This window comes from Anarrhichthys ocellatus, unplaced genomic scaffold (assembly GCF_004355925.1).
Source record: "Anarrhichthys ocellatus isolate YVR2014 unplaced genomic scaffold, GSC_Weel_1.0 scaffold53, whole genome shotgun sequence".
Classification (NCBI taxonomy): Eukaryota; Metazoa; Chordata; class Actinopteri; order Perciformes; family Anarhichadidae; genus Anarrhichthys; species Anarrhichthys ocellatus.
The window spans coordinates 1,349,315-1,373,223 of record NW_022280083.1 but is presented as its reverse complement, the minus strand read 5'-3'; the positions used below and the strand labels follow the sequence as shown (position 1 = coordinate 1,373,223).

Here is a 23,909-nt window from a genome sequence, read left to right as displayed (position 1 = left end):
TCTCTCTCTCTCTCTCTCTCTCTCTCTCTCTCTCTCTCTCTCTCTCTTCCCCCCGTTGGCCAGAGGGGGAACCGGGTTCCACCATTAGCAAATGAGCCCTAATTCACCCAGACAGTGGAGAACTCACTCCCTTTAGTCTTTTAGTTCTTGACTCGCAGCCCAAGGCCAAGTGCCAATGCTGCTCAGGAAGCTGCCTTCTCCCTGGGAGGTCACCCTCATAGGTTCAATTCCCGTCTGTACAGTCCTGAGCGGGAAATGATCAGCGTACTCTGGGTTTCACTGGAAGTTGGTACGTGGTGGCCTCATATTACCTGGTGTTAACAAAATTGAACTTACGTAACACAGGCGTTGCAGATTAAATAGCTCCGCACGCTGCAGTAGACGCATATGATGAAGTAGCTCAAATCAAAGCAAGCGGAGAAAGACACGTCACAAGTGGGAAGTTACGCGAGAAATGACCGGTGTTTTTTATCTGAATGAACTGAAATTAATTCCAAAAATGTTGGACCTTTGCCTGATTCAGCCAGTAAATGAACAATGGAGCGCCACATGCAACACTTGAAAACCACGTCTCTGATGTTCACACAACACATTTGAATTAAGCCACAAAAACATAACCACTAAACTGTGGTTATGTTTTTTTCCCCCTGCAACTGCGGCAACATGCTTCTGTTTGGTGAATCATTCATGAGGATGGATTTGAGGGAGCGTGCTGGAGGCTCCTCACTATTAATAATGTACTGGAGACAGAAGGCAGGTAAGAGGAACACAGAGTGTCTCCAAAAAGTCTCTTCTGAGACTCATCAGATTATACAGAACAGATATCGTTGAGGTTTCACATGTTGGTTCCTTGTCTTTCGGTGATTTTGATTGTTTTCAGAGGAAAATCATTAACGTTCTTGTCTTGACGTCTTAAATCGGTTTTATTGTTAAGGAAAGTTGTAGAATCCCAGTGTAAGCTAATTTATTCTCTCCTAAACAACAAAAAAGAGAGGCTATCTAAAAAAAGTAATAAAATAAACAAATAAACAAACACATGACCAGCACTCAGCATTGTTGAATTCAACAATTTGGGGACCTGAACCTTGTACAACTGGAATCAAGAACCAGAAAAAAAGAAAGGGCAAGAAAAGGTAATAACACATTGTGACGGATGAGGCTCAAGCTTCAAAAGAGCTTAAACCCAATAAGGCATTCGTTTTAAATTAAAATGTATGAAGTTGTCAAAGTCAAAGTCGGAGCACTGAAGGGAAGCCGTGCTTGTGATGTCGATCCTCCTTGTTTATGTACATGAGATCAGCGTGTGACAAAAGAGAAGAGAGAGGGAGTCTGATCGAGACCTCACATGTCGTGTTGTGGGAGATGAAATCATTCCCAACATCAAACACACACACTGAGCTGACAAACACACACAAACAATTTCACTTCCTGTGAAATTTTCATCGTGTGGAGCTCCAGTCTTGATTTATATATTCCGGTGGTGGGACGGCGGCCCCCTCTAAGTGAGATGCAATTTTTCGGGTAATAATGTGAATTTTGATTCACTCCATGCATCGACTGAAACCAGATGGATCCTCCACTCCATCCACTGGACACACACACACACACACACACACACACACACACACACACACACACACACACACACACACAGTTTATCTACCAACACACACGTCTGATGTGAGATTTCTGCTTTCAGCTATCTGGTGTCAAAAAAGGGAATCTCCAGGTAAATGAAAATGTCAGATCCAGAGGTCGTCCCTGAGTTCCTCCATCTTGTTTTCCTTCGTGTGTTTTCTCTCAACTCTTTAGTCGACACACATTAATGAACTGTAACACAAACATGAAGTGTCCGTCAGCCAATACGTTGCGAAAGCATCATTTGCCTCCTATGAAAGGTTTGATAAATGTGCAAATAAACAAACACATTTGTAAATAAATGTGTTAAATATTGAAATATATGAAAATTGAATACAGAATTGAATAAATGTGCGAAATCAAAAATCAATAAAACTAAAGGAAATCCAATACAGTGTGAAATACTGAAACATAAAGAAAGAAAGAAACAAAATAGATGAACAGTTTTCTAGATAAATGCATTATTTTATCTCTGATCATTGCTATTTCTTAATTGTTTACTTTGCACTTCTAAAAACAAGTTTCTCAATAAAGAGGAAAGACAGAAAATAAACAGTTAAAGCAATAACAGCGAGGTCACAGACACAAAAAAAGAAGATTAGGAAAGTTAGTAAATAACATGAAGTCAAGAGAAAGAGAAAGCTGTTTTAAAGACGCCCCAGTCTGAACACTTCTTAACTCTAACTTTGGATCGCTAAGTACCGGCTTACTATTCAAAACATTTATTGAACATTACATTTAGGTTTTCTTGACTCAATGGGTTTAGTTAAGTTAACAATCATTGTGGGATAATAAACATTTTGAAATTGTCAACTTGATTCATAAAGTCTCCTTCTTGGTGTTCATCTTCAGTTCCTAAATGTCACCGTGCTCATTGTTCTAAATGCTAAATATTAAACTCCATGTACAGTTATGTTCTGTCACTGCATCGATCACAATCAAAACCAGCTGGTGTCTTGCTCTCAGTCGCTTTCTTTTACTTTTATAAATACGTTTTAAATAAGAAGCCATTAGAGGACGTAGCAGATAACTGTTCCTTATTTAAGCTAATCAACAATCAACACTGTAATTAGAGGAAGTAGCGTCCTCTAATTACTCATAAGTAGAAAAATATCACAAATCTTTCTTTTTATTTCTTATTTTTTGCAACAATACCAATTTGTTACACTTCCTCTCTTTCTGAGCCTCATTACCTTCAACTTCCCCTCCACCATCAATCACACACACACACACACGACCTCGATGGTGGATGAATGAGAGCGAGAGGAAGAGACAGAATCGAATTTACCCTAATATTTGAAAGTTATAGTTTGATATTTTGGGACATTTTCTTGGTGAATTAGATATATATATATATATATATATATAAAACATTTCTGTTTGCATGCGCTGATGCATTCTGTCTTTATGCTAAGCTAATTACCCGCTGGTCTAGCCCCTCCCCAAAATGTCTATTATGTGAGCAGTAAAAGTGATAATGAGAAAATTCTGTCTGACACGGTGCTGAATAAAACTAAAGCGCTTAAAAAAGAAACATGGAACCCGAAGTCAATGAAAGAGCTAAACATGTTTAATTAATAAAGTCCTATCAACTGTCAATCAACATTCATTCAGTATTGAAATTACGCTGGCCATTAGTAGCCAATAAGTGTTAGCTTAGCATTACTCTTGATTCACCCTTTTAATTAAATAATTGATAAAAAGATTCTCTAAAATAAAAAATGCACATAAAGCTTGTAGCGTTTGTCTCCACGTGACTTAATTTGTTTCCACTAATTACAAACACAAACCATAAAAATGTGACTGATTAAATGTCGGCTTCCATCTGTAATAATGAATTTGTTGATGTTTTCCAAAAGCCATTTTTTTCCTCAGCGACTCTTTTGTTTTGCGCAGGATTGTGCACTCTGCCCACATCTTCCTCTCCCTCCGTCCTCTCATCACTGTTATCTCTTTGCCATTCGTTCTGTCAGGTCGTCTTTGAAAAACAGCCAATTAACTCTGGCACCGCTATTAAAACGCTGAGCCTCGCTCTCGCTGTTATCTCTTTATATTCCTGTAGATAATAAAAGAAATCAGACGGCAGCTTCGCTCATGAACTCCGTGGGAGTTTATTTCCTACGGGGGTCCCTCGCTTTGAAACCAGCTCCACGTCAGCGTCGGAGAAAGTTTTAAGACTCGAGAGTCGTTAATTCAGTCCTGCTTACAGTCTAGAAGGTAGAAGTCCCACATGGAGGAGGTGACTTCTATGGATGTGTAAAGGAAACCTGGTATCAAACCGGCACCAGTGCTTAATTATGAAGGAGCGGAGCATTGATGAGCTCCAACGTTATTGGTTCTTTTAAAAAAATGTTTTGGTGTGATGTATTATCACTAGGGATGGCCCCCAAAACCAGGTTCAAAAGGGGAACCGGTCTAAAACACAGAGTATCGATGCGGTCCGGAGTTCACGGTTCTGCTATCAGTACTTTAGAAGTTCTGGAGTGAGACGTCTCAAACGTCCTCTCCCTCTCTCTGTCACTTTGTCTCTCTGTCTCTCTGTCTCCTCTCAGCACAGCGTGAGACTCACTTCATGATCAGAGAGAAGAACACATTGTAGAACTCTGGTCGTCTCAAACACAATAAAACCCTCACAAGTAAGTTCATCACAACATGTGACCAACAAGCAGAACATCAGTCTGTCTGTGGAGCAGCCGTCAGGTAACGGTAGTGATGTCGTACGGTGGTGATGTCGTACGGTGGTGATGTCGTACGGTAGTGATGTCGTACGGTAGTGATGTCGTACGGTAGTGATGTCGTACGGTAGTGGTCGTACGGTAGTGATGTCGTACGGTAGTGATGTCGTACGGTAGTGATGTCGTACGGTAGTGATGTCGTACGGTAGTGATGTCATACGGAGTTTGATTTTTTTCTCACAAAACAATCAAAAAGAACCGATAAGGAGTATCAATAAGAGTAGTGGTATCGATTAAATCCTAACGATAACCGTCCCTAGTGACGACTGAAATGAAGAAGACCTTGAGAGCCAAGGTGCTTAAAAACGTGCATTTTTACATACAAATTGTGCATTTTGCACATTTAATTTTTCCTTTGACGGCCTGCAGTGAACTTGTCGTGGTGGTGACGGTTTTAGAATAAACACACACACACACAAATGTACAGATATAAAAACACCTAATCGTCCTCGTGTATTTTGATTCGTGCTTTTATCTCGTTTTGAAGTGAACTCATTATGTCCTCTTCTCCCCGTAGAGCAGTTTGAGATGTTTGTTAGAAATGCTGCTTAGTGTAATTGGACTTTTAAAGGCTAATGGCATTCATAAAACGTTGCCTCCACACCGAGCGACACACTGCCAGCAGTGAAGGTATCTAAACTCAGACATCAGACAGTCGCTCTGTGCGACGCTAAAACCCTTCCCCTGATGCTCTTTAATGATAACACCCTCTGTGCTGATCCTGTCTTACCCTACTGTCGCTGCCCTTTCCACGGCACGTTCCCCCGGCTGGCCCTCGTCCTCCGGATGATGGCATCTTATCCCTCAGAGAGAGAAAGGGCCTGGATATAGTGGAAGGGTTTACGTTACGTTGACGGTGTCTCAAATGGCTTGGACTTTACACGCAACGCACAAACAAAAACTCACAGGTTCCACAGCTAATTCTCGACTAGCTACTCGAGTGGTGGACAGGCAGCGTTTTGAGTGCTTTGATAAACAGACCAGACTTCGGTCACGTCCCATGATGATAATTATGAACATGAGGGCAGTGGGGGAGAAAGACTTCACTTGAGTCTTGAGGAGCTGCAGTGTTTTACTTTTCAAGGACAAACTGAAGCATAAAAATGTGTCGGCTTTACTGTACGAACCTACACGATGCAGACATTTCAACATAGAGTCACAGAAAGAAAACGAGGAAAGGAGGAAACCAGGAGAGAAGACGAGGAAGTTGTTGACATATTAATTACATGGACCTTTAAGTAGAATGTTTTCTCTTTTCTTTTTTTTTTTTTACAAGAGTCACCATTTTGTGTTCACAGCTTGTTTTCTGTAATCTAATTTATTATTTTAATAATAATTTAATAATTTAGCATGTCACCAGTCACACGAGTTAGACCGCAGGGCCGTTTCTGTTTATTCCTCTAAAAGCAGCCGGTGTATGAACTATAGAGACGTTAGCAGGACGCATCGTCTGTTTCACTTCAGCCTCTGATTGAATTAAGAAGTGGAAAGAAACAGAAAAATGAGAAGAGCCGTCTTTGTGTGCTCGCTTCACGTAACTTCTTTGCTTGCTTACTGTGAAGTTTTGCACAACAAATGTGTTGCTTGCGTCATAATTGATTTGTATGTTTCAGAAGGCGACGCCCACCTCAGGTTTAAAGTGCTGCAGAAAGCACTTCATATACTGTACAATATGGGATGTCAATGAAAAGAAAAGCTGCCTTTCATAATGATTTCTGCCATTACATAGTGTCGTTTGGGAGGGTTTCCAGGAGCCCAAAGATGTACGATTTTGAAGTATCTCAAACTAAATAAACTAGATTGAGCTCTTTGCTCCTCAAGGAAATATACATTTTTGCGACGATCTCAACCGAAGGACGGTCTGACTGTACGTTACTCATGTGTGTGCAGCATTAGTTCAGAATACATGTATGAGGAGGGACCTCTGGATGAACACGGACTATCTAGGCCACACAAAGCTTTAGCTCCAATCACACAAACAGCCAGTAAGCCAGAGAGCTGGCACCAGACTAACAGGAAGCAGCGACGCAACAGAACTTTCACTAGATTTTCAGACTGGAAACCATAACGAACAACTAAAAGAGAAAATATTCCTACATATGCATACACAGATCCTCTGTGATGAACCTTCTATAATGAAATACTACTGTTGAGCATATTTCGTCCTCTTTTTCTTCGCTCACACATCACAGAGCAAAACCATTAAATCTGCCCCTGCACAGGTCATAAAACAGTCTCATCAGGATTCTGTGAATTTGATCTCATTAAGTTCATTTTCTTGCCAAATTAATTACATTCATCTTCTCAGAGGAGTTGTTTGTAACCAGCCATGTAGGAGGGAGGGAGGGAGGGAGGGAGGGAGGAAAGAGGGGGAGTGTCCCATCTCTCATTCTCCGTTTGACCGAACTGTATGGCGGCCAAGCATTGTTGGGCCGGGTGTCAGCAAAGACTCCTGGGTAATAGGGTTTGAAGTAAAGGCTCATTACCTGCCTCATTTCCCTCTGACCGGCTAAAACACACCGCAGGCCTTCTGGGTAATTCTGAAACTCAGACTGGGTCCAGATGTGTGTGGGCTCAGGTGAGCTGAAGTCCAATTTTATGCTTTTATTCTGCAGAAAAAGAGAGAAAGACATGAGCATTTTAAATCAGATCAAATTACATTTTAAAACAAAAGCTTTTCTCTGAGGTGCATTCTGTTGCACTGGCAAATATGATATGCACAAACGGTTCGATAACATAATTAAACCACAAATAACTCCCTCGTTATCAGAATATTCAATTTAAATTCTTGGAGCTTAAAAAAAGAGAATTAATTTAGAGCTAAAGCAGCTTTCATGGCTGCTGTTCAGATTCAATGGTAATCTGACATCGCTTTCTTCTTTCTCTGGTGGGAGGATTGAGTTCTGCTCATAACCAATGCGAGTCAGTATAGACTGTAACTATTGATACAGGAACATTTAGAAGATTTCTATGATACAAATGAGTGTTTCCGTCTTCTAAACACGACCATTGGTTTGTGTGAATTCATTTTTGAAGCCTCGAGTTCGACTTTTTGTGCCATAGTCATCTTGTAGAAGGTGGAGCTAAGTACGAACGGAGGTTGAAGAAGACGTTCTCAGGCGACCAGAAGGTTACTACAAACTTTCATGAACTGAAAACACGCTGTGAAAGGGTTAAAGTTATAACACGGACAACTCCCTGACTGGACAACGCCGTGGTAGCAACCTGCCAATCACAAAGTAGCCCTAAAGCATAAACTCATGTTTACAATGTTTACTGAGGTAATAAATCAAGAGAGAAGTAGAGTCATTTTCTCATAGACTTCTATACAACCAGAGGAGTCGCCCCCTGCTGGTCAGTAGAGAGGATGCAGGTTTTAAGGCACGTAAACACAGACGGTGGCTGCAAACAGAAGACTGTGGTCGTACTGGCAGCTCTCTGGTGTGACTGCAAACTCGGTGATGACAGAGAGCATGCTTTACAAGTGTCACTGAAGTCCAACCTAATATCTGAGTCGTGGCCATTCTTCCACGAAGCTGGACGCGGGTCAAAGTGATGAGCTCAATCTCTCTGCAGCTCTGATCAAAAGAGAAAGCCTTTCTCATCTCAGAGCGTCCGCCTCCGGCTGAGGCGTGTTGACACTACACAGGCCAGGTGTAATGGAATTGACCTCCACCGACAAATCGGCTCACGTTTTCGCAAACAGACACATCGGCGCTTTGGGGCCGGTGCGGCACGAACTGCAAACTCAGCGGATTGTAAATAAAAGGTCTGCAGCAGCAGAGACGAGCCGTCCTCTCTTTCAGGATGTCTTTGCAGCTGCAGGACGAGCAGAGAACTGTGGACTTCTACATCCAATGTGAATACGATAGAAAAGCTACATCAGTTGTTACAGTATAGTAGTAGTAGTAGTAGTAGTAGTAGTAGTAATACTGCTGGTGGGCTGGGCTTTACTTGATCCCAGATTGTATAACATGCGAGTTAAGTCCCTTTAAAACACTGCTTTTACAGGGACTTACTTTAACTTACTTTGCTGCAGTTCCTTAGAAGTGTACTTCGGGGTGTCAGTAGACCCATTAGTGATGCTGACTGGGGTCTGGAATCCTTCAACGACGGAGGGCAGTGACAGAAACCACTTATCTTAGCATCTCCAGACTTATCTCCACAGCTCTGCAGAAAGGTCTGGCTCAGCCCATCAACAGTCTGCAACAAGAGGAAAAAAACCACTCTGGCTTGTTTGTATTTCTTTAAACTGATCACAATCATCTCGGGAAGTGACGCTAAGCACGAGATGCAGTGACGGAGCCTTCGAAAAAATAGATAAGATGGCAGATCTAGTGCTGCAGGGATGATGTATTTCTGTAGGCCAACACAGGAAGTTAGCATCGCATTGGTTCCCTCGACAAAAAGAGGGATTATTCCATTGGATTGTTTGATTATGTTTATATTTACACCTTTCGTTCAGCAAGAAATTCTTCACTAATGAACTCCGCTTTTATGATTTTTGTCGTGTAAATGTAAATTGCCAGAATAAAAAAAGCTAGCGTTTCAACTAACTGCTCCACGTTGGCATTACTTCACATCTCAACCGCTAAGCTAAAAGGCGTGATGACTCTCATTCCCATCAAACCTTTATGATTCTCAGCTGAGGTTTTGAAATATGGAGCAGGATTTTCTCCCAAACTGGATAATAAGGCCTTTAGAAGGAAAACTCCTCATTAAAAGGTAAAATATTCTTTCTGTGATTATGTCTCCCATTCCGTTTCTCACTTTCAGAGTCTTCTGATTAACGCCAGGGATTTAAAATCACACCTGGACAGCTCTGACATCTTCTATATTAGAGAAGTGACATAATGAGGAATGAAAGGTTTTGGCCCGTCAGACCACGGCTGGTCACCAACACGTGACCAGAGCGGGAATGAGGAGATAAACGACTGCAGAGCGGAAATTTAGGAGGAAACGATACGTTATTATCAGACATATATCTGCATAATATGACTTTTTTGCCCAGGCAAGACTTACCGAGCTTAAAAGCTCTTTTTAACAGTAACATGTATGTAGATGAATAGAAATAATGTTTGTTATTTTTACACTTAAGTTCATGAGAAAATACTTAGTTCTGACAGAAAACATGCTGTGTCATGATAAGTATCGTTATTGAGATATTACTTATGTCGTGATAGAAGATTTTGGAGATAACGCCAAACTGCTGATCAATAAGTCAGAGATTGTGATGCATACGTAAAACCGCTGATGACAATTTATTATAATAAACATAAATAGGTTTATTTGAAGTTCATAATGAATGAAAATACACTTTAACAACGTTTTGTTTGCTGTAGAAATGTTTGACCTGAATATGATACTTTCATCAAAACTATTGGCTTTGTTTTTTCAATCTTTTTATTTTGAATAATAAATGAAATCATTTGTTTGAAACAGATCTTCTGCAGATTTGATTTTAGAGTGCAGGTACCGCATAGGAAACTGATTTAATCATTTTACAACGTTATCACAGTAATAATCATATTATTCTCCTTTATTCTTACCTTATCTAAGCTGTATTTTACCTGCCTGGGACTGATTATACTTTAAATTACATCTAATATTATATGAGATTGAGAACACTTAACACATATCCCGAAGCTTTATGCTGCTCTGAGCTTTAAGTTCATTTGCTGATTAGTAATTAGCAACATTGGGAGAGAAAATGACTTCCTCCTAACTGCTCTAAAGGTGTTAGTTAGAAAGTCTAAATGTGGCAGCAAAGAGAAGCGAGTCTTTGATTTTGAGTTAACACCTCGGTCGATCCTCTCATCCGTCACTAATGGTGCTAATGACTAACACATCTGCATTAGTAGCGTCACCTCTCATCTCATCACAGCAGAACCTGAAGGCCTCACAGTCCTCGAGTGACCTCTGAAGGTTCAGTGGACATGTGGATCATCACAGGACGTCACAAAGCCCAGCATGTGTCTGCTAAAGTGTGTTTGTCCTGTTAGTGGACTAGCAACCGGTCCAGTCTGTATATACCCATCCCCCCAATGCATGCTGGGAGAGGCTACAGCCTCCAGCGACCCCAAACAGGATCCGTGAGTACGTGCGATAGATGGATACTGTTTCAGAGTTTCAACACGGACCACAATCTGTTGAAAAACACCCTAAAAACTGTAGCACCAAAACCCACCATTTTCAAATGTGTCCACATCAGCGTGGACGTGGCCTCCACTAACCCTGAGTTTCTAACCTCATAATAGGTTGTTTTTTTTAAGGAAGGCGCCACCGTCAGCAGGCCCGTTACGTCTGACAGAGTTTATTACGGTGAGGTGATGAGCTGCAAACCCAGACAGCAGGGGTTGTGATGGCAGACGCTTCTCCTGTCAACACTGATTAAGGTATCAGGGCTCATGTCTGAGGAGAGGGAGGGAGGGAGTCAACAGTCTGACTACAATATCCACGACTCAGTAATGTCTCAATAATGGGGATGTGGACACACGGAGAGGAAATCAGGGAAAGAGGTCAAGAGGATGGGGACGAGGAGATGAGTCCTCAACAGATGGGCTTCCTCCTGGGAGTCTCTCCAGGGAAATACAGCTTTTGATGTGATGTCAAAATCTGACGAAAGGCCGGTAGGGCCAGGAGATCCCTGATACTACGTTGGTGGGTTTGGTGGTCTGTGATGTTGGTGGGACGGGTACTGTGGTGGTTTATGTCTTTTTGTTTTGACTTTCTTTCTGCGTCACGCGCGAGTTTACCGCAAAAAATAAACAGCGAAAATGATCTTTTTACAGTATATCGAAATAAAGATACAGCAACAATATTACAACTAAAGTTCAATCTATGTTTCTGTGTCACAGACATGAAAGAAGTAAATACATATTTCCAATTCAACACTTTGTTTCAAAATAAAGCTTACTAGCGTTTTTCTGTGGACAGACTCCCTTCATTTGTTAACAAAAAGGCTTTTATTCTGAAAGATTTGCAGGACAGTGTTGTGGTAAATGCAGTGACTTGCACAACTCCATAAATGACGAGAGTGCCTGCTTTAAATTGTGGATTATGATTATTATTATCATGAAATAATGTGAAAGGCAAACTCCATGGTGAAAGGAGAAGAACTGTGGTGGTACTTTCATCACATACTAAGATGTTAGGTGAGATGGACAAATATCCCATAAATCAATATTGTGAGGAATTTAAACAGAAGGCTGCATCAGCAGTATTTCATCGGTCGGACTACATGGTGCATTGGTCCTCTCTGTCCTCTCATCGTGTGAGAAGGGACGCAAAGAAAGTGTGATTTTACAAATGAGTTGTTTTGTTTGTTGCTTTTTTTCCAGCTCGTCCAGATGTTTGGCTTCACAAATGTTCCGCCACATGTTGAGAAAATGAGCTTGACTTAATCTGCAGTCTGAAGGAAGGAGTTAAGCCATGAAATCCACAATCTGCATCATGTTATGTAATCCTCTGCCACTGATGGAGGTCTGTTATCTTTTCACACTGCTCTTTGAATTACATATTAATTGAACAATGGAGCATTGTCTCCTGGATTCCTCAAGATAAATTCTAGTGGCCAATAAAAACAGCTGCGACATAAAAGTATAAGTTTTATTTTACAGTTTAGTTATTTCCTAATCATTTTATTACAATTTCACAGCCATTTCCTGGAATTTTCCTGAAAATAAATGTAATTTAAAATGAATTACAGAGACGGCCGCCTGCACACCTGTAAATCTGCTCCTGCACATTAACAACACAGTTAGAGCAGGGAGAAAGACCGCTGTAGTGTTTCTGTTTCTTTCATTGTTTTGGTTTTCCAACCACAAACTCCACAATCTAGTTTCCAGCTGCAGCCGGACAATGATGTAAAAGACAACCCTGTGGTGAACCCGCTGTATGCTACCTGACCAGCAACAAACAGACTTTCTCCCCAGGAGGCGGTGGAGAACGAGAGCTGAAACGAGAGCGAATACTTGACAAGCGGTTGTGAGAAGCATGACCACAAATTAATGTTAAGCATCTGTTTAAAGCATCTCAAGCCCTCACAGCCTCTCACACTCATCCACTTACCAGGTGACGTCAGTAAGTCCTTGAGGGTTCAGGGTTTGAGGCTGTAGGGGGGGACACTGGGACTGGGCCTGGATTTCATCTCTCAGCTTGTTGTCTGCTGGTCCAATAGCGACATCTTGTGGCCTCTTCCATTATTACTTCCAAGTTTTTTTTCCGTGAAGGTAAAAAGGGGACCAGGAAACGGACAGCCGTTGTGCATGAATGAGGCTGTTCGGTTTGGATCTGTGAAAACGTCGACCTGACACAGAGAGGAACCCGGTCCACCTCACCGAGGGATGGGAGGCCCCCCCTGGGCCACACAGGAGAGGTAACTGCTCATGGACTGGACTTGTAGAGCGCTTTTCTAGTGAGGAAGAAGAGAAGAACAGTGTTTCTAAAGGTTAAGAGGAACAGAACATAGAGACCTACTCTTTTATTACTTCGTGGCATTGTCCAAAGACTAATCATTTTAGAGAAAACAACCTGTGGATGATTAGAATGTTTATAAACATGTCCAGGGTCAAATGCAGAGGTCAAATTTCGTGTATGTGTATATGACAATAAAAAGGGTTTCCATTTTATTATTTTAGCAGCTCATGTAAACCTCCTTGTACGTTTTGATAGTCTGTTTATAATACCATGGTTTTCTCGCTTTAAACCCAAAACGAAAATGCGCAGTTCTATTTCAGTGTCTGAATTCAAAAACGAACCAAAGTCAAATAACGAGCCGGATTTGTTTTTTGCAAATCCTTGTTTTGTTTTTTTTCTTTTGAAGAGAGACGCAGAGCACGACAGGTAACCCGGAAGTAAGCATATTTCAAAATAAAAGTCAAGGCACTAGAATGACCGTATGCAAGAAATGCTTATATATATAGTCTATGATGAAAGCATAAACCAGGGTAACATTAGAAGAAAATACATGAATGAATATAAATAAATAATCCTGGGCCGATGGGAGTGCGTTAGCAGCAGTAGTAGCAACTACATGCTGTTGACATCATTTTACATCGATACCATCTCCTCCTGCCCTGCTATTATCTGCCCTGAATATATTTTTTATTACATATCAGTCAGACACAGAGTAGGTGAACGTTCCTTACATATACAGGGTTAAAGGGGCAACATCATAGTGAAGCTGGAGGTGTTGCTCACAGTAAGAGGCCATACACACCAGGCAGGACTTGAAGGCTTTCAGCTTCCTACCAGAGCAGAAATCACAGGCCACGTCACCAGGTCCCGCATAGGAACAATCAGATGAAGCAGCTTGATGTTCTAATTCCTTCAGTTCCTCCACTAACACAGTATTTTTCATCAGGACAGGCCTCGATGTGAAGCTCTGCCTGCACTGAGGGCAGCTGTGCGTGTTCTTGTTCTCCTCATCCCAGCAGTCTTTAATACAGCTCAAGCAGTAGCTGTGGCCACATGGGATGGTCACCGGATCCTTTAGAAGATCCAGACAGATTGAACAGCTCAGTTTTTTTCCATCCCGCCAAATCCCTTGCTGTGCCATTTCTTCTCCAGACGACAGCGAGTGTCTGTAAGTTTCTCTCCAGATAAAAGCTATGTGCTCATTTCCTCAGTGTGTGTCCACTGATCTGCAGTGTGTGGAGACTCTCACAGTTGATCACATGGTGGCTACACCCATCTTTTAACTTGCAGATCTGTGAAAGGGGAGGGAACGACACACACCTGAGCTGAGTAGACTTTGATTATCTTATAACACAATTCTGTTGGACAAAAACAGATTTTTAATTCAATTTTTTTTATAAATACAATATATTACATGCATAGTATCTAATGAAAATGGCAGTAAATATAACTTTAGAATCATATTTTAAAATGTTATTAAATTATTAAAATGTCAATGTAGAGCGTTTGTTTTTAATGCACTTTTTAAAGAACAGATGTAAAAGTGCTCATTTACTTGTTTATTCACTGATCTGCAGTGAATGAGCTTTTCAGCTCACAAATTTAATCACGTTTTTTATGAAAGAGGAGGGAACAACAAATGTTGGAGCCAAATAGACTCAGAGTTTGTCAGAGCAGGAGGAGCGGGTTGTTGCTCCCAAATACTTAGGATCGGTTTAATACTGAATTTCATGTATGTACTTGTATGTGACAATTAAAATACGTTTTGTTGTGCTTTATTCCCTAGACGTGTCACATGAGGCTTTGCCCCCTGTGTCTGTGTGTCTCTGTGTGGCTCCCTCCTGATTACATTCATTCAACTCACCTGCCCAGTCCACCCAGCTGCCTTCCATCTAACCCAGTGAGCACTAACCCGGATTTCAATTTCTGGTTGAAAACGCGTTGAAATGGGGTCTGAACGTCTTAGACCTATTTTCAACCGGCTAAATTACGGTTACAATATCAACGTGTCACAAAACACCAATTGTTTTTAAAATATTGATGGTTTGTTCAGTTGTAGGTTGAAAGAGACGCGATTTTGGTTACTTTAAGGAAAGCAGGGCGCACCACTAAAGTCTGCAAGCAGCCAGCAGAGGGCGCTAATGTTACACACAACTCCGTGTGTAACATTGTCTCCGTGGGGAACTCATGATGACAAGTTGTAAATTATATTTAAAGGAGGAAATAATTTGAAAATGATATGGATTAGCAATAACTTAAATAATATAGTAATATTAGCAACCAATGGCCAGTGATGGAAAGTGGAATCATTAACTCTGTTACGTGTGCAGCAAGATGCTGGAGATGTTCTACCGGTCTGTTGTGGTCAGTGCACTGTACTTCTGTAGTCTGCTGGGGGAGCAGCATTGGAGCCGGAGACACCAACAGACTTAACAAGCTGGTCAAGAAGGCCGGCTCCATCATTGGCTGCAAACAAGACTATCTGGAAGAGGCGGTGGAGAGGAGGACACTGAAGAAACTATTATCCATGTTGGATAACCAGCACCACCCTCTCCACCACCTACTGCAGGGACAGACTGATCCAGATACAGGAGAACATTCTGCTATAAGACTCTATAATAAATCACCTCTGAACAGATCATCCTTCACATGACTACAACACCACTACACTGTCTCTGCACTACTGTTTACTTGATGTAGTTAGTTCATTTAACACTTCTATTTCATACTGTGCATTTTTTATTTTATTGTCTTTATATTTAATATGTTCTACTCTGTTATTGTATTGTATATATTGTGCATTTTTCATTCTTAATATTTTATTTTTACTCTGTTACTTCGTTTGCTGAAGTTTATCTTTGCTGCTGTTATAAACTAATTTCCCCCTGGAGATGAATAAAGTATATGATTAGTATTATTAGTTACTATTATTAAGTACAGTGATCATGTGTACTGATCCAGCTGTGATCAGCTGATCCTCCGTCATCAGAAACAGACGTCGCTTCACGTGACGCAACTGAGGAAAGGACGTCTCTTATCTCGTTTCCTCTCTCCTTGCGTGACGGCCCCTCCCTTCCTTTCCTTTAGTTTCACTTCTGAAGCCCGTGGTGTCGCAGCTTCTTCTTCTCTGCTTCTAAAGGTTAGTGAGCGACTCTTCTCACCGAGGGACTCTCGGAGGACTCTTTGGTCAAAGTCACGCGAGAAGAAGTTACAGAAATACTTGATGTTTTTCTTCAGTCAGCTGAACACATGGATTTAAAGCGAAGTTTAGTATGTGCAGTGTGACGTACTAAACTCCGCCCTAAAGCTACCGCACATCACTCCAAGGAGTACTTCCGGTCCGGATTTCAAAGTAAAGGATCGCGTGAGTTCTAGTTTTCGTTCTTTGCGATTAAAGAACAGAAGAGTGATTTAAGATCCTGTTATTTATTATTATTAAAGCTACAGTCAGATATAATATGAAGTATTTTACTGTGTACTATTTGAAACCCACATTAAAGTTAGACAAAAAATAATGAATCTTGGTCTCTGGAAGGGACTTTGACATTCGATTATTCAAAGAGTACACAGTAAAGTACTTCATATTAGTACTAACTGTAGTCTAATAATAATCAATAACAGGATCTTAAATTACTCTTCTGTTCCTTAATCACAAATAACTCACGCGATCCTTTACTTTGAATTCTGGACCGGAAGTACTCATTAGAGGGACGTGCGGTAGCTTTAGAGCGGACGATGACGTCATACTGTACATACTAAACTTAATTTAGATTAGGACCTATTGTTCTTCTAATGTTTGTTATTATTATTGATTATGATGATTGTTTTTATTATATAAAGATAAAGATTTTAAAGAGTTTGGAGAGCAGAAATGAGCTCACAATAGTTTAAAGTCATGTCAGTAGGCATCAGTATAAATGACCTGTAAAGCAGTAAACGCTGAGACTCAGGTTACATGTCACAATAAAGGATGCACACTACATTGTGACAACACATCAGTAAACATCTGCAGATGAGAGCTCACAGTGTTTCATTGAAGGGTTCAACTAACAGCCAGTTGAGCCCACTTTCCTCTCTCAGCCTCTGGATTCCTCTGCCAAAGTGTTCTACTAGATTACTGTCAGACCTCCAGGAGACACAGAGAGTTTAGAGAGCTGCTTTTACTTTGACAGTCTGTTATGTTACAAACACTGAAGCACGTTCACAGCTTACGTTTCTTCCTGTTTGTAGCTGCTTCCTGCTCTGACTGGATGTAGTAGACGTGGAAACAGAGGAACATTCCAAATGTTGAAGAGCTTTTCAAAGTCACTCAAATAGAAGTGAAAACTGACGTCATCCCCAAAGAAAGGCCAATAAAAAGCCAGATGAAGAGTCTTCCTCTAGTCCTCAAACAAGCCAACAAACAGACTGAAGAGCATTGTGAACGTCATCTCTTAGAGAGGACTCTGCAGCTCAGAGTGACAACATGGAAACTGTCCCATGAGTGTCTTTAGTATTGAGGTGAATGAGCTGTGTGTGTTTGTCATGATGAAGAGAAATAATGTTGTTGTGTTTGTGTGAAGGTGTGGACTCTGCTATGAATCAGTGTGAGGACAGAGAGGAGGGAGTCCCTCCCTCTAGAACCAGCCACACCAAAGCTCAGAGGTGAGATGACCATCTCTACCTGTCCATGACTCAAAGTCTTTCATTCACTGACTCTGATTCTACACATGTGACCAGGATCCATCAGGGCCCACACTGTCCTGGACCTGGACCTGAACCTGGACCCAGCTGTGTGTCCATGAAGAGTGACCAATCTATGGATAATTTTACAGTCTTCAAAGATGGACGCCACTCTGTTGATCAAAGGTGAGGATTTCAAACTGATGATGATGATGATGATGATGAAGTTGATGGTGATGATGATGGTGGTGGTGGTGGTGATGATGATGATGAAGTTGATGATGATGATGAGGTCAGAAGGTCACTCGGGTAAAACTCTTTTACACCACATGGTTCCTCTCTTCATCCTGATTGGACAGCATTACTCTTCAATCATCATGGTCACTTCACTGCATCACTTCCTGTCTTTGCTGCACTGAATACAGCTTCAACATCAACACTGACACATTTCTACATGAAACATTGATTTCATACTAAACTTCTCCTAAAACTACCAGAATACTAATACACTGAGTACAGTAGGTTTATTACATCACTGAATGTATCTGGTGTTTCTATCAGGAGGAAGCTGGAACAACCTGGACCTGGACCTGGACCTGAACCTGGACCGGGACCAGGACCCAGCTGTGTGTCCATGAAGAGTGACGGGTCTATGTCTTATTTTATAGACTTCAAAGATGGACGCCACTCTGTTGATCAAAGGTGAGGATTTCACAATCAAACCGTAAAATACGATTTTAAATAAATAAAATGCGTCAGGTGTAAAAATAATCCAAAAGGGTAAAAGTGAGTCTTCAGAAGAGATTTAAAGAGGAAACTGAATTTTCCAGCCTTAGATTACCAGGAAGAGAGTTCCACAGCTGAGGGGCCCCACAGAAGAGAGGAGGCCTCTCCAAGCATTACAGAAAAGAACCAGTTCAACAGATAAGACATCAACCACTCCAGCTCCACATCACTGATGCCAACACAGTTCTTTAGACGGCGGATTAAGACTTTGTGGTCCACTGTGTCAAAGGCTGAGCTGAGGTCAAGAATAATTCAAATGAGTACAGGCAGAAGGTCTTATGTGGCCTTGATCTGAGAAGTCTCAGAGTTGTGAAGAGAGTGAAAGCCAGACTGAAGATTCTCAAACATTTCACTGTTATTCATGAAAGAAATCAATGGAGTGGAAACAGTCTTTTCTAAAATCTTATAAAAACGGCAGCTGACAGATGAGTCTAAAAAGACTTAAACCTGAGGGATGTAAACGGGGCTTCTTTAAAAAGTGGTAAACAGCAGCATGTTTAGAACCAGAGAGGAGATACCAGTTGACATGGATTCAGTCTCAGAGGCAAGTGGATGGTTTTAAAGTGTAACAGTGGTTCAAAGGTTGACAGAGAGATTTCACTAAAGTGGGTTAGTGGTGAAGGTAAACAGGAGTCAACATCAGGCTCAACAAGGTCAGTATTAAAATGCTGCAGAATCTCCAGGATTTTATTTTGAAATGATTTATAAACTCCTCACATCTCTCTGGTGTTGAATCAACTGGTTGGCTAAGATCAGAGTTTATGGTTCTAAAGAGGATTGTGACTCTGCTGAGTGACCAGATTGTAGAAATATGAGTTCTTTGCTTCTTTAATGGTTTGCTGATCGGTCGACATTAGATGTTTTAGAGATGCAACTGTTTTCACTTTGGTTCTGCCTTCCTGCATTCTTTAAGTTCCTCTCATCTTCATTAAACCATGAGAGAGAAGAAGGATTCAACTTCTTACATCTGAATGGAGCTCTGGAATCTAAAATGTTTGTGCAGGAACTGTGAGACGTACCGAGGAGCTCCTCTGTAGAGAGGCCAAGTTGTTCATTGGTGTTAAAAGTTGTGCGTGATTCAGCGAAAGCAGAAGTTTAGGGGGCGGGAGTGAAGCATTGTGGGGGTTTGTGATCAAGAGAGAGGAGTGGAACCTGGATAAGCACTGCCTTGTGATCACTTAGATTCACATCATCAACACAGAAACCAACCCAGAGCACAAGGTCTAAGGTGAGTCCTCTGTCATGCCTCGATTGATTCACAAATTGTCTCAAATTAAAAGAATCTAAGAGTTTGATAAAGTCAGAGGTAAACGAGGAAGAGGAGCAGCAAACATGGATATGAAAATCACCAAGAACTCAGATATTCAAAGCAGGAGAAGCAGCCGATCCAGGGAGAGGAACGACTGAGAACATTTCTGTGAATCACTGCATTCCTCAGAGCTAGTCATAAAAAAGTGAACATTGTCGTGATAAAATCCTGGCAGATCAAAGACTTCTTGGCAAAAATCATGCGATTAATCGCGATTCAAATTTTTTATCGTTGCCCAGCACTAATCATGACAGAACACAACATCTTTAACTGATTGTTGTATTTGTGTTAATGGTACAAACACAATGTGAGCTGATTGTTCATGATTCCTCCACAGAGAGGACCAGGAGAGCTCAGAGGTTCCCAGAGGTCAGTCTGCCCAGCAGCATCAAACACACCTGGACTCCATATTTATGGTCTGTACATGTACAACTACTTTTACATCTATTGTGTTCACAATCATCTCCATGCTGCACTTTGTAGACCAGTGGATCGTCAGTCTGTCCAACATGGATCTGATGTTTGCTTCCATGGTTTTAGTTTGTGTCATTCATAGAATATTCTGTTCCAGCTGCTGGAGGAGAACATCGTCACTTTTGTGAAGAACGAGCTGAAGAAGATCCAGAAGGTTGTGAGTTCAGATTACCCAGAATGCTTAGAGAGTCAGAGGGAGGATGAGGAGGTGTTGGACGGTGAGGATGAAGAGCAGAGGAGGAGGAGCAGCAGAGAGGCATTTGTGAAGATCACAGTGAACTTCCTGAGGAGAATGAAGCAGGAGGGGTTGGCTGACTGTCTGCAGAGCAGTAAGAGGATTTCTCTAAAGATTTAACATGCTGGATAAATGGGACGTTTACTAACGTCTCAAGAGATGGACCAACATATATTCAGAAATATATTGATATATTTGTCTAATAATTTATTCATTGATGTTCTTTGTTTTCATTCAGGAAGTCATTCAGGACTTCTTGCTCCAGTTTGTCCGCGTGAACTCAAATATAACCTGAAGAAGAAGTTCCAGTGTGTGTTTGAGGGGATTGCTAAAGCAGGAAACCCAACCCTTCTGAATCAGATGTACACAGAGCTCTACATCACAGAGGGAGGGACTGCAGAGGTCAATGATGAACATGAGGTCAGACAGATTGAAACAGCATCCAGGAAACCACACAGACCAGAAACAACCATCAGACAAGACGACCTCTTTAAAGCCTCACCTGGAAGAGAGGAACCAATCAGAACAGTGATGACAAAGGGAGTGGCTGGCATTGGGAAAACAGTCTTAACACAGAAGTTCACTCTGGACTGGGCTGAAGACAAAGCCAACCAGGACATACAGTTCACATTTCCATTCACCTTCAGAGAGCTGAATGTGCTGAAAGAGAAACAGTTCAGCTTGGTGGAACTTGTTCATCACTTCTTCAGTGAAACCAAAGAAGCAGGAATCTGCAGGTTTGAAGAGTTCCTGGTTCTGTTCATCTTTGACGGTCTGGATGAGTGTCGACTTCCTCTGGACTTCCACCACAATGAGATCCTGACTGATGTTACAGAGTGCACCTCAGTGGATGTGCTGCTGACAAACCTCTTCAGGGGGAAACTGCTTCCCTCTGCTCGCCTCTGGATAACCACACGACCTGCAGCAGCCAATCAGATCCCTGCTGAGTGTGTCGACATGGTGACAGAGGTCAGAGGGTTCACTGACCCACAGAAGGAGGAGTACTTCAGGAAGAGATTCAGAGATGAGCAGCAGGCCAGCAGGATCATCTCCCACATCAAGACCTCACGAAGCCTCCACATCATGTGCCACATCCCAGTCTTCTGCTGGATCACTGCTGGAGTTCTGGAGGAGGTGTTGAAGACCAGAGAGGGAGGAGAGCTGCCCAAGACCCTGACTGAGATGTACAGCCACTTCCTGGTGGTTCAGTCCAAACTGAAGATGGTCAAGTATGATGGAGGAGCTGAGACGGATCCACACTGGAGTCTAGAGAGCAGGAAGATGACCAAGTCTCTGGGAAAACTGGCTTTTGATCAGCTGCAGAAAGGGAACCTGATCTTCTATGAATCCGACCTGACAGAGTGTGGCATTGATATCACAGCAGCCTCAGTGTACTCAGGAGTGTTCACACAGATCTTTAGAGAGGAAAGAGGACTGTACCAGGACAAGGTGTTCTGCTTCGTCCATCTGAGTGTTCAGGAGTTTCTGGCTGCTCTTCATGTCCATCTGACCTTCATCAACTCTGGAGTCAATCTGCTCTCAGAAGAACCAACAACCTCCCGTTGGTCTGAAGTCTCTAGAGGCAAACCTGAACTAACACATCTCTACCAGAGTGCTGTGGACAAGGCCTTACAGAGTCCAAATGGACACCTGGACTTGTTCCTCCGCTTCCTCCTGGGTCTTTCTCTGGAGACTAATCAGACTCTCCTACGAGGTCTGTTGACACAGACAGGAAGTAGCTCACAGACCAATCAGGAAACAGTCCAATACATCAAGAAGAAGATCAGTGAGGATGTGTCTCCAGAGAAAAGCATCAATCTGTTCCACTGTCTGAATGAACTCAATGATGGTTCTCTAGTGGAGGAGATCCAACAGTCCCTGAGTTCAGGACGTCTCTCCACAGATAAACTGTCTCCTGCTCAGTGGTCAGCTCTGGTCTTCATCTTACTGTCATCACAAAAAGATCTGGACGTGTTTGACCTGAAGAAATACTCTGCTTCAGAGGAGACTCTTCTGAGGCTGCTGCCAGTGGTCAAAGCCTCCAACAAAGCTCTGTAAGTACAGAGAGTTAGATTCATGTATCATAACTTAAATACGCTGCTATCTTTTCTACTTATTGTTTATTTCTTCTTCATCATTGTCTCTTCAGACTCAGTAGCTGCAACCTCTCAGAGAGAAGCTGTGAAGCTCTGTCCTCAGTTCTCAGCTCCCAGTCCTCTAGTCTGAGAGAGATGGACCTGAGTAACAATGACCTGCAGGATTCAGGAGTGAAGATGCTGTCTGCAGGACTGGAGAGTCCACATTGTACACTGGAGACTCTCAGGTGACCCTGTGAATTACTTTTATTGGACTAAGTACTAAGTTTAAAGTTTACACACAAACAGATTGGTGATGACAGTAATACACATAAACCTTCCAGCCCTCACAGTTCCCTCAGATCATGTGACATGTGTGTTGTTTTGTGTGTTTGCAGCCTGTCAGGCTGTCTGATCACAGAGGAAGGCTGTGCTTCTCTGGTCTCAGCTCTGAGCTCCAACCCCTCCCATCTGAGAGAGCTGGACCTGAGCTACAATCATCCAGGAGACTCAGGAGTGAAGCTGCTGTCTGATGGACTGAAGGATCCACACTGGAGACTGGAAACTCTCAGGTATGAGGAGGCCTGCTGCAGCCACAGACAATCAGTCTGATGGAGGAGGTAGAGCTGGAGACTTGTTCTCTGTCACACTGTCAGCCTGGTTAATATGACCCTGACACACCAACTAACAGATCAGCTGAATGTGTGTGACGGTGAAGAGTCGTGTGGTGGTGATGAACCCACAGAGAACTGTCTCCATCTCTGCAGCTCTACACAGCTTTTTAGCCTCTTTTAGCTCCTAAGTAAAATAATATGAGCTGATGAATAATAAGTGCTCCATGTGAACATGAATAACAAAGCTCTGTGTGTGAGAGCGATGTAATGTCCATGTCTCCATGCTGCTCTGACCCCCCTCCTCCTTTCAGGGTGGAGCCTGCTGGAGTCCGATGGTTCAGACCAGGTCTGAGGAAGTGTAAGTGTGCTTTGAGTTTGATTCATGAAAACAAAGCATCTTCAAACTGTGACATCACTCATTCACATATCTGATGTCATCATCAAACACATGATAGATTAATAACTGCAGCTGTATTGTGTCTTGTTCTCTCCATCAGATTCCTGTGAACTCACACTCGACACAAACACAGTGAACAGAAACCTCAAACTGTCTGACAACAACAGGAAGGTGACATGTGTGGAGGAGGATCAGTCATATCCTGATCATCCAGACAGGTTTGATGACTGTGTTAAGCTGCTGTGTAGAACTGGTCTGACTGGTCGCTGTTACTGGGAGGTTGAGTGGAGAGGAAGAGTTCATATATCAGTGAGTTACAGAGGAATCAGGAGGAGAGGAGACAGTGATGACTGTGTGTTTGGAGGGAATGATCAGTCCTGGAGTCTGGAGTGCTCTGATGATGATGATAGTTACTATGTCTTTCACAATAAGATGATAACATACATCTCCTCCTCCTCCTCCTTCTCCTCTTATAGAGTAGCAGTGTATGTGGACTGTCCTGCTGGCTCTCTGTCCTTCTACAGAGTCTCCTCTGACACACTGATCCACATCCACACCTTCAACAC

General features: G+C 42.1%; 2 protein-coding genes and 1 long non-coding RNA gene across 4 annotated transcripts; 2 read left to right on the top strand and 1 right to left on the bottom strand.

The window, feature by feature from the left end:
- Window positions 1-8,442: 8,442 nt before the first annotated feature.
- On the bottom strand, window positions 8,443-13,920 carry LOC116396107 (uncharacterized). 2 transcript variants are annotated; one of them, XR_004213579.1, is made up of 3 exons: window positions 13,594-13,920; window positions 12,444-12,786; window positions 8,443-8,576 (listed from the first exon to the last, which is right to left on the bottom strand). It is a non-coding gene; the product is annotated as an uncharacterized LOC116396107 (long non-coding RNA). The 2 variants fall into 2 exon arrangements; XR_004213578.1 differs by lacking the exon at window positions 8,443-8,576 and adding an exon at window positions 12,034-12,327.
- Window positions 13,921-16,617: 2,697 nt separating this feature from the next.
- LOC116396104 (NLR family CARD domain-containing protein 3-like) lies at window positions 16,618-22,584 on the top strand. The gene is made up of 7 exons (XM_031870512.1): window positions 16,618-17,435; window positions 17,511-17,639; window positions 18,015-18,155; window positions 19,886-19,964; window positions 20,120-20,351; window positions 20,496-22,311; window positions 22,407-22,584. The coding sequence occupies exons 1-7, from the start codon at window positions 17,332-17,334 to the stop codon at window positions 22,582-22,584; spliced, it is 2,679 nt and encodes an 892-aa protein (XP_031726372.1). The 5' UTR covers window positions 16,618-17,331.
- Window positions 22,585-22,612: 28 nt separating this feature from the next.
- On the top strand, window positions 22,613-23,907 carry LOC116396115 (stonustoxin subunit beta-like; the record flags this gene model as incomplete). Its single annotated transcript, XM_031870526.1, has 3 exons — window positions 22,613-22,904; window positions 23,258-23,304; window positions 23,444-23,907. Coding segments are annotated over exons 1-3 (711 nt in total), but the record flags the coding sequence as incomplete, so codon positions are not given.
- Window positions 23,908-23,909: the final 2 nt, after the last annotated feature.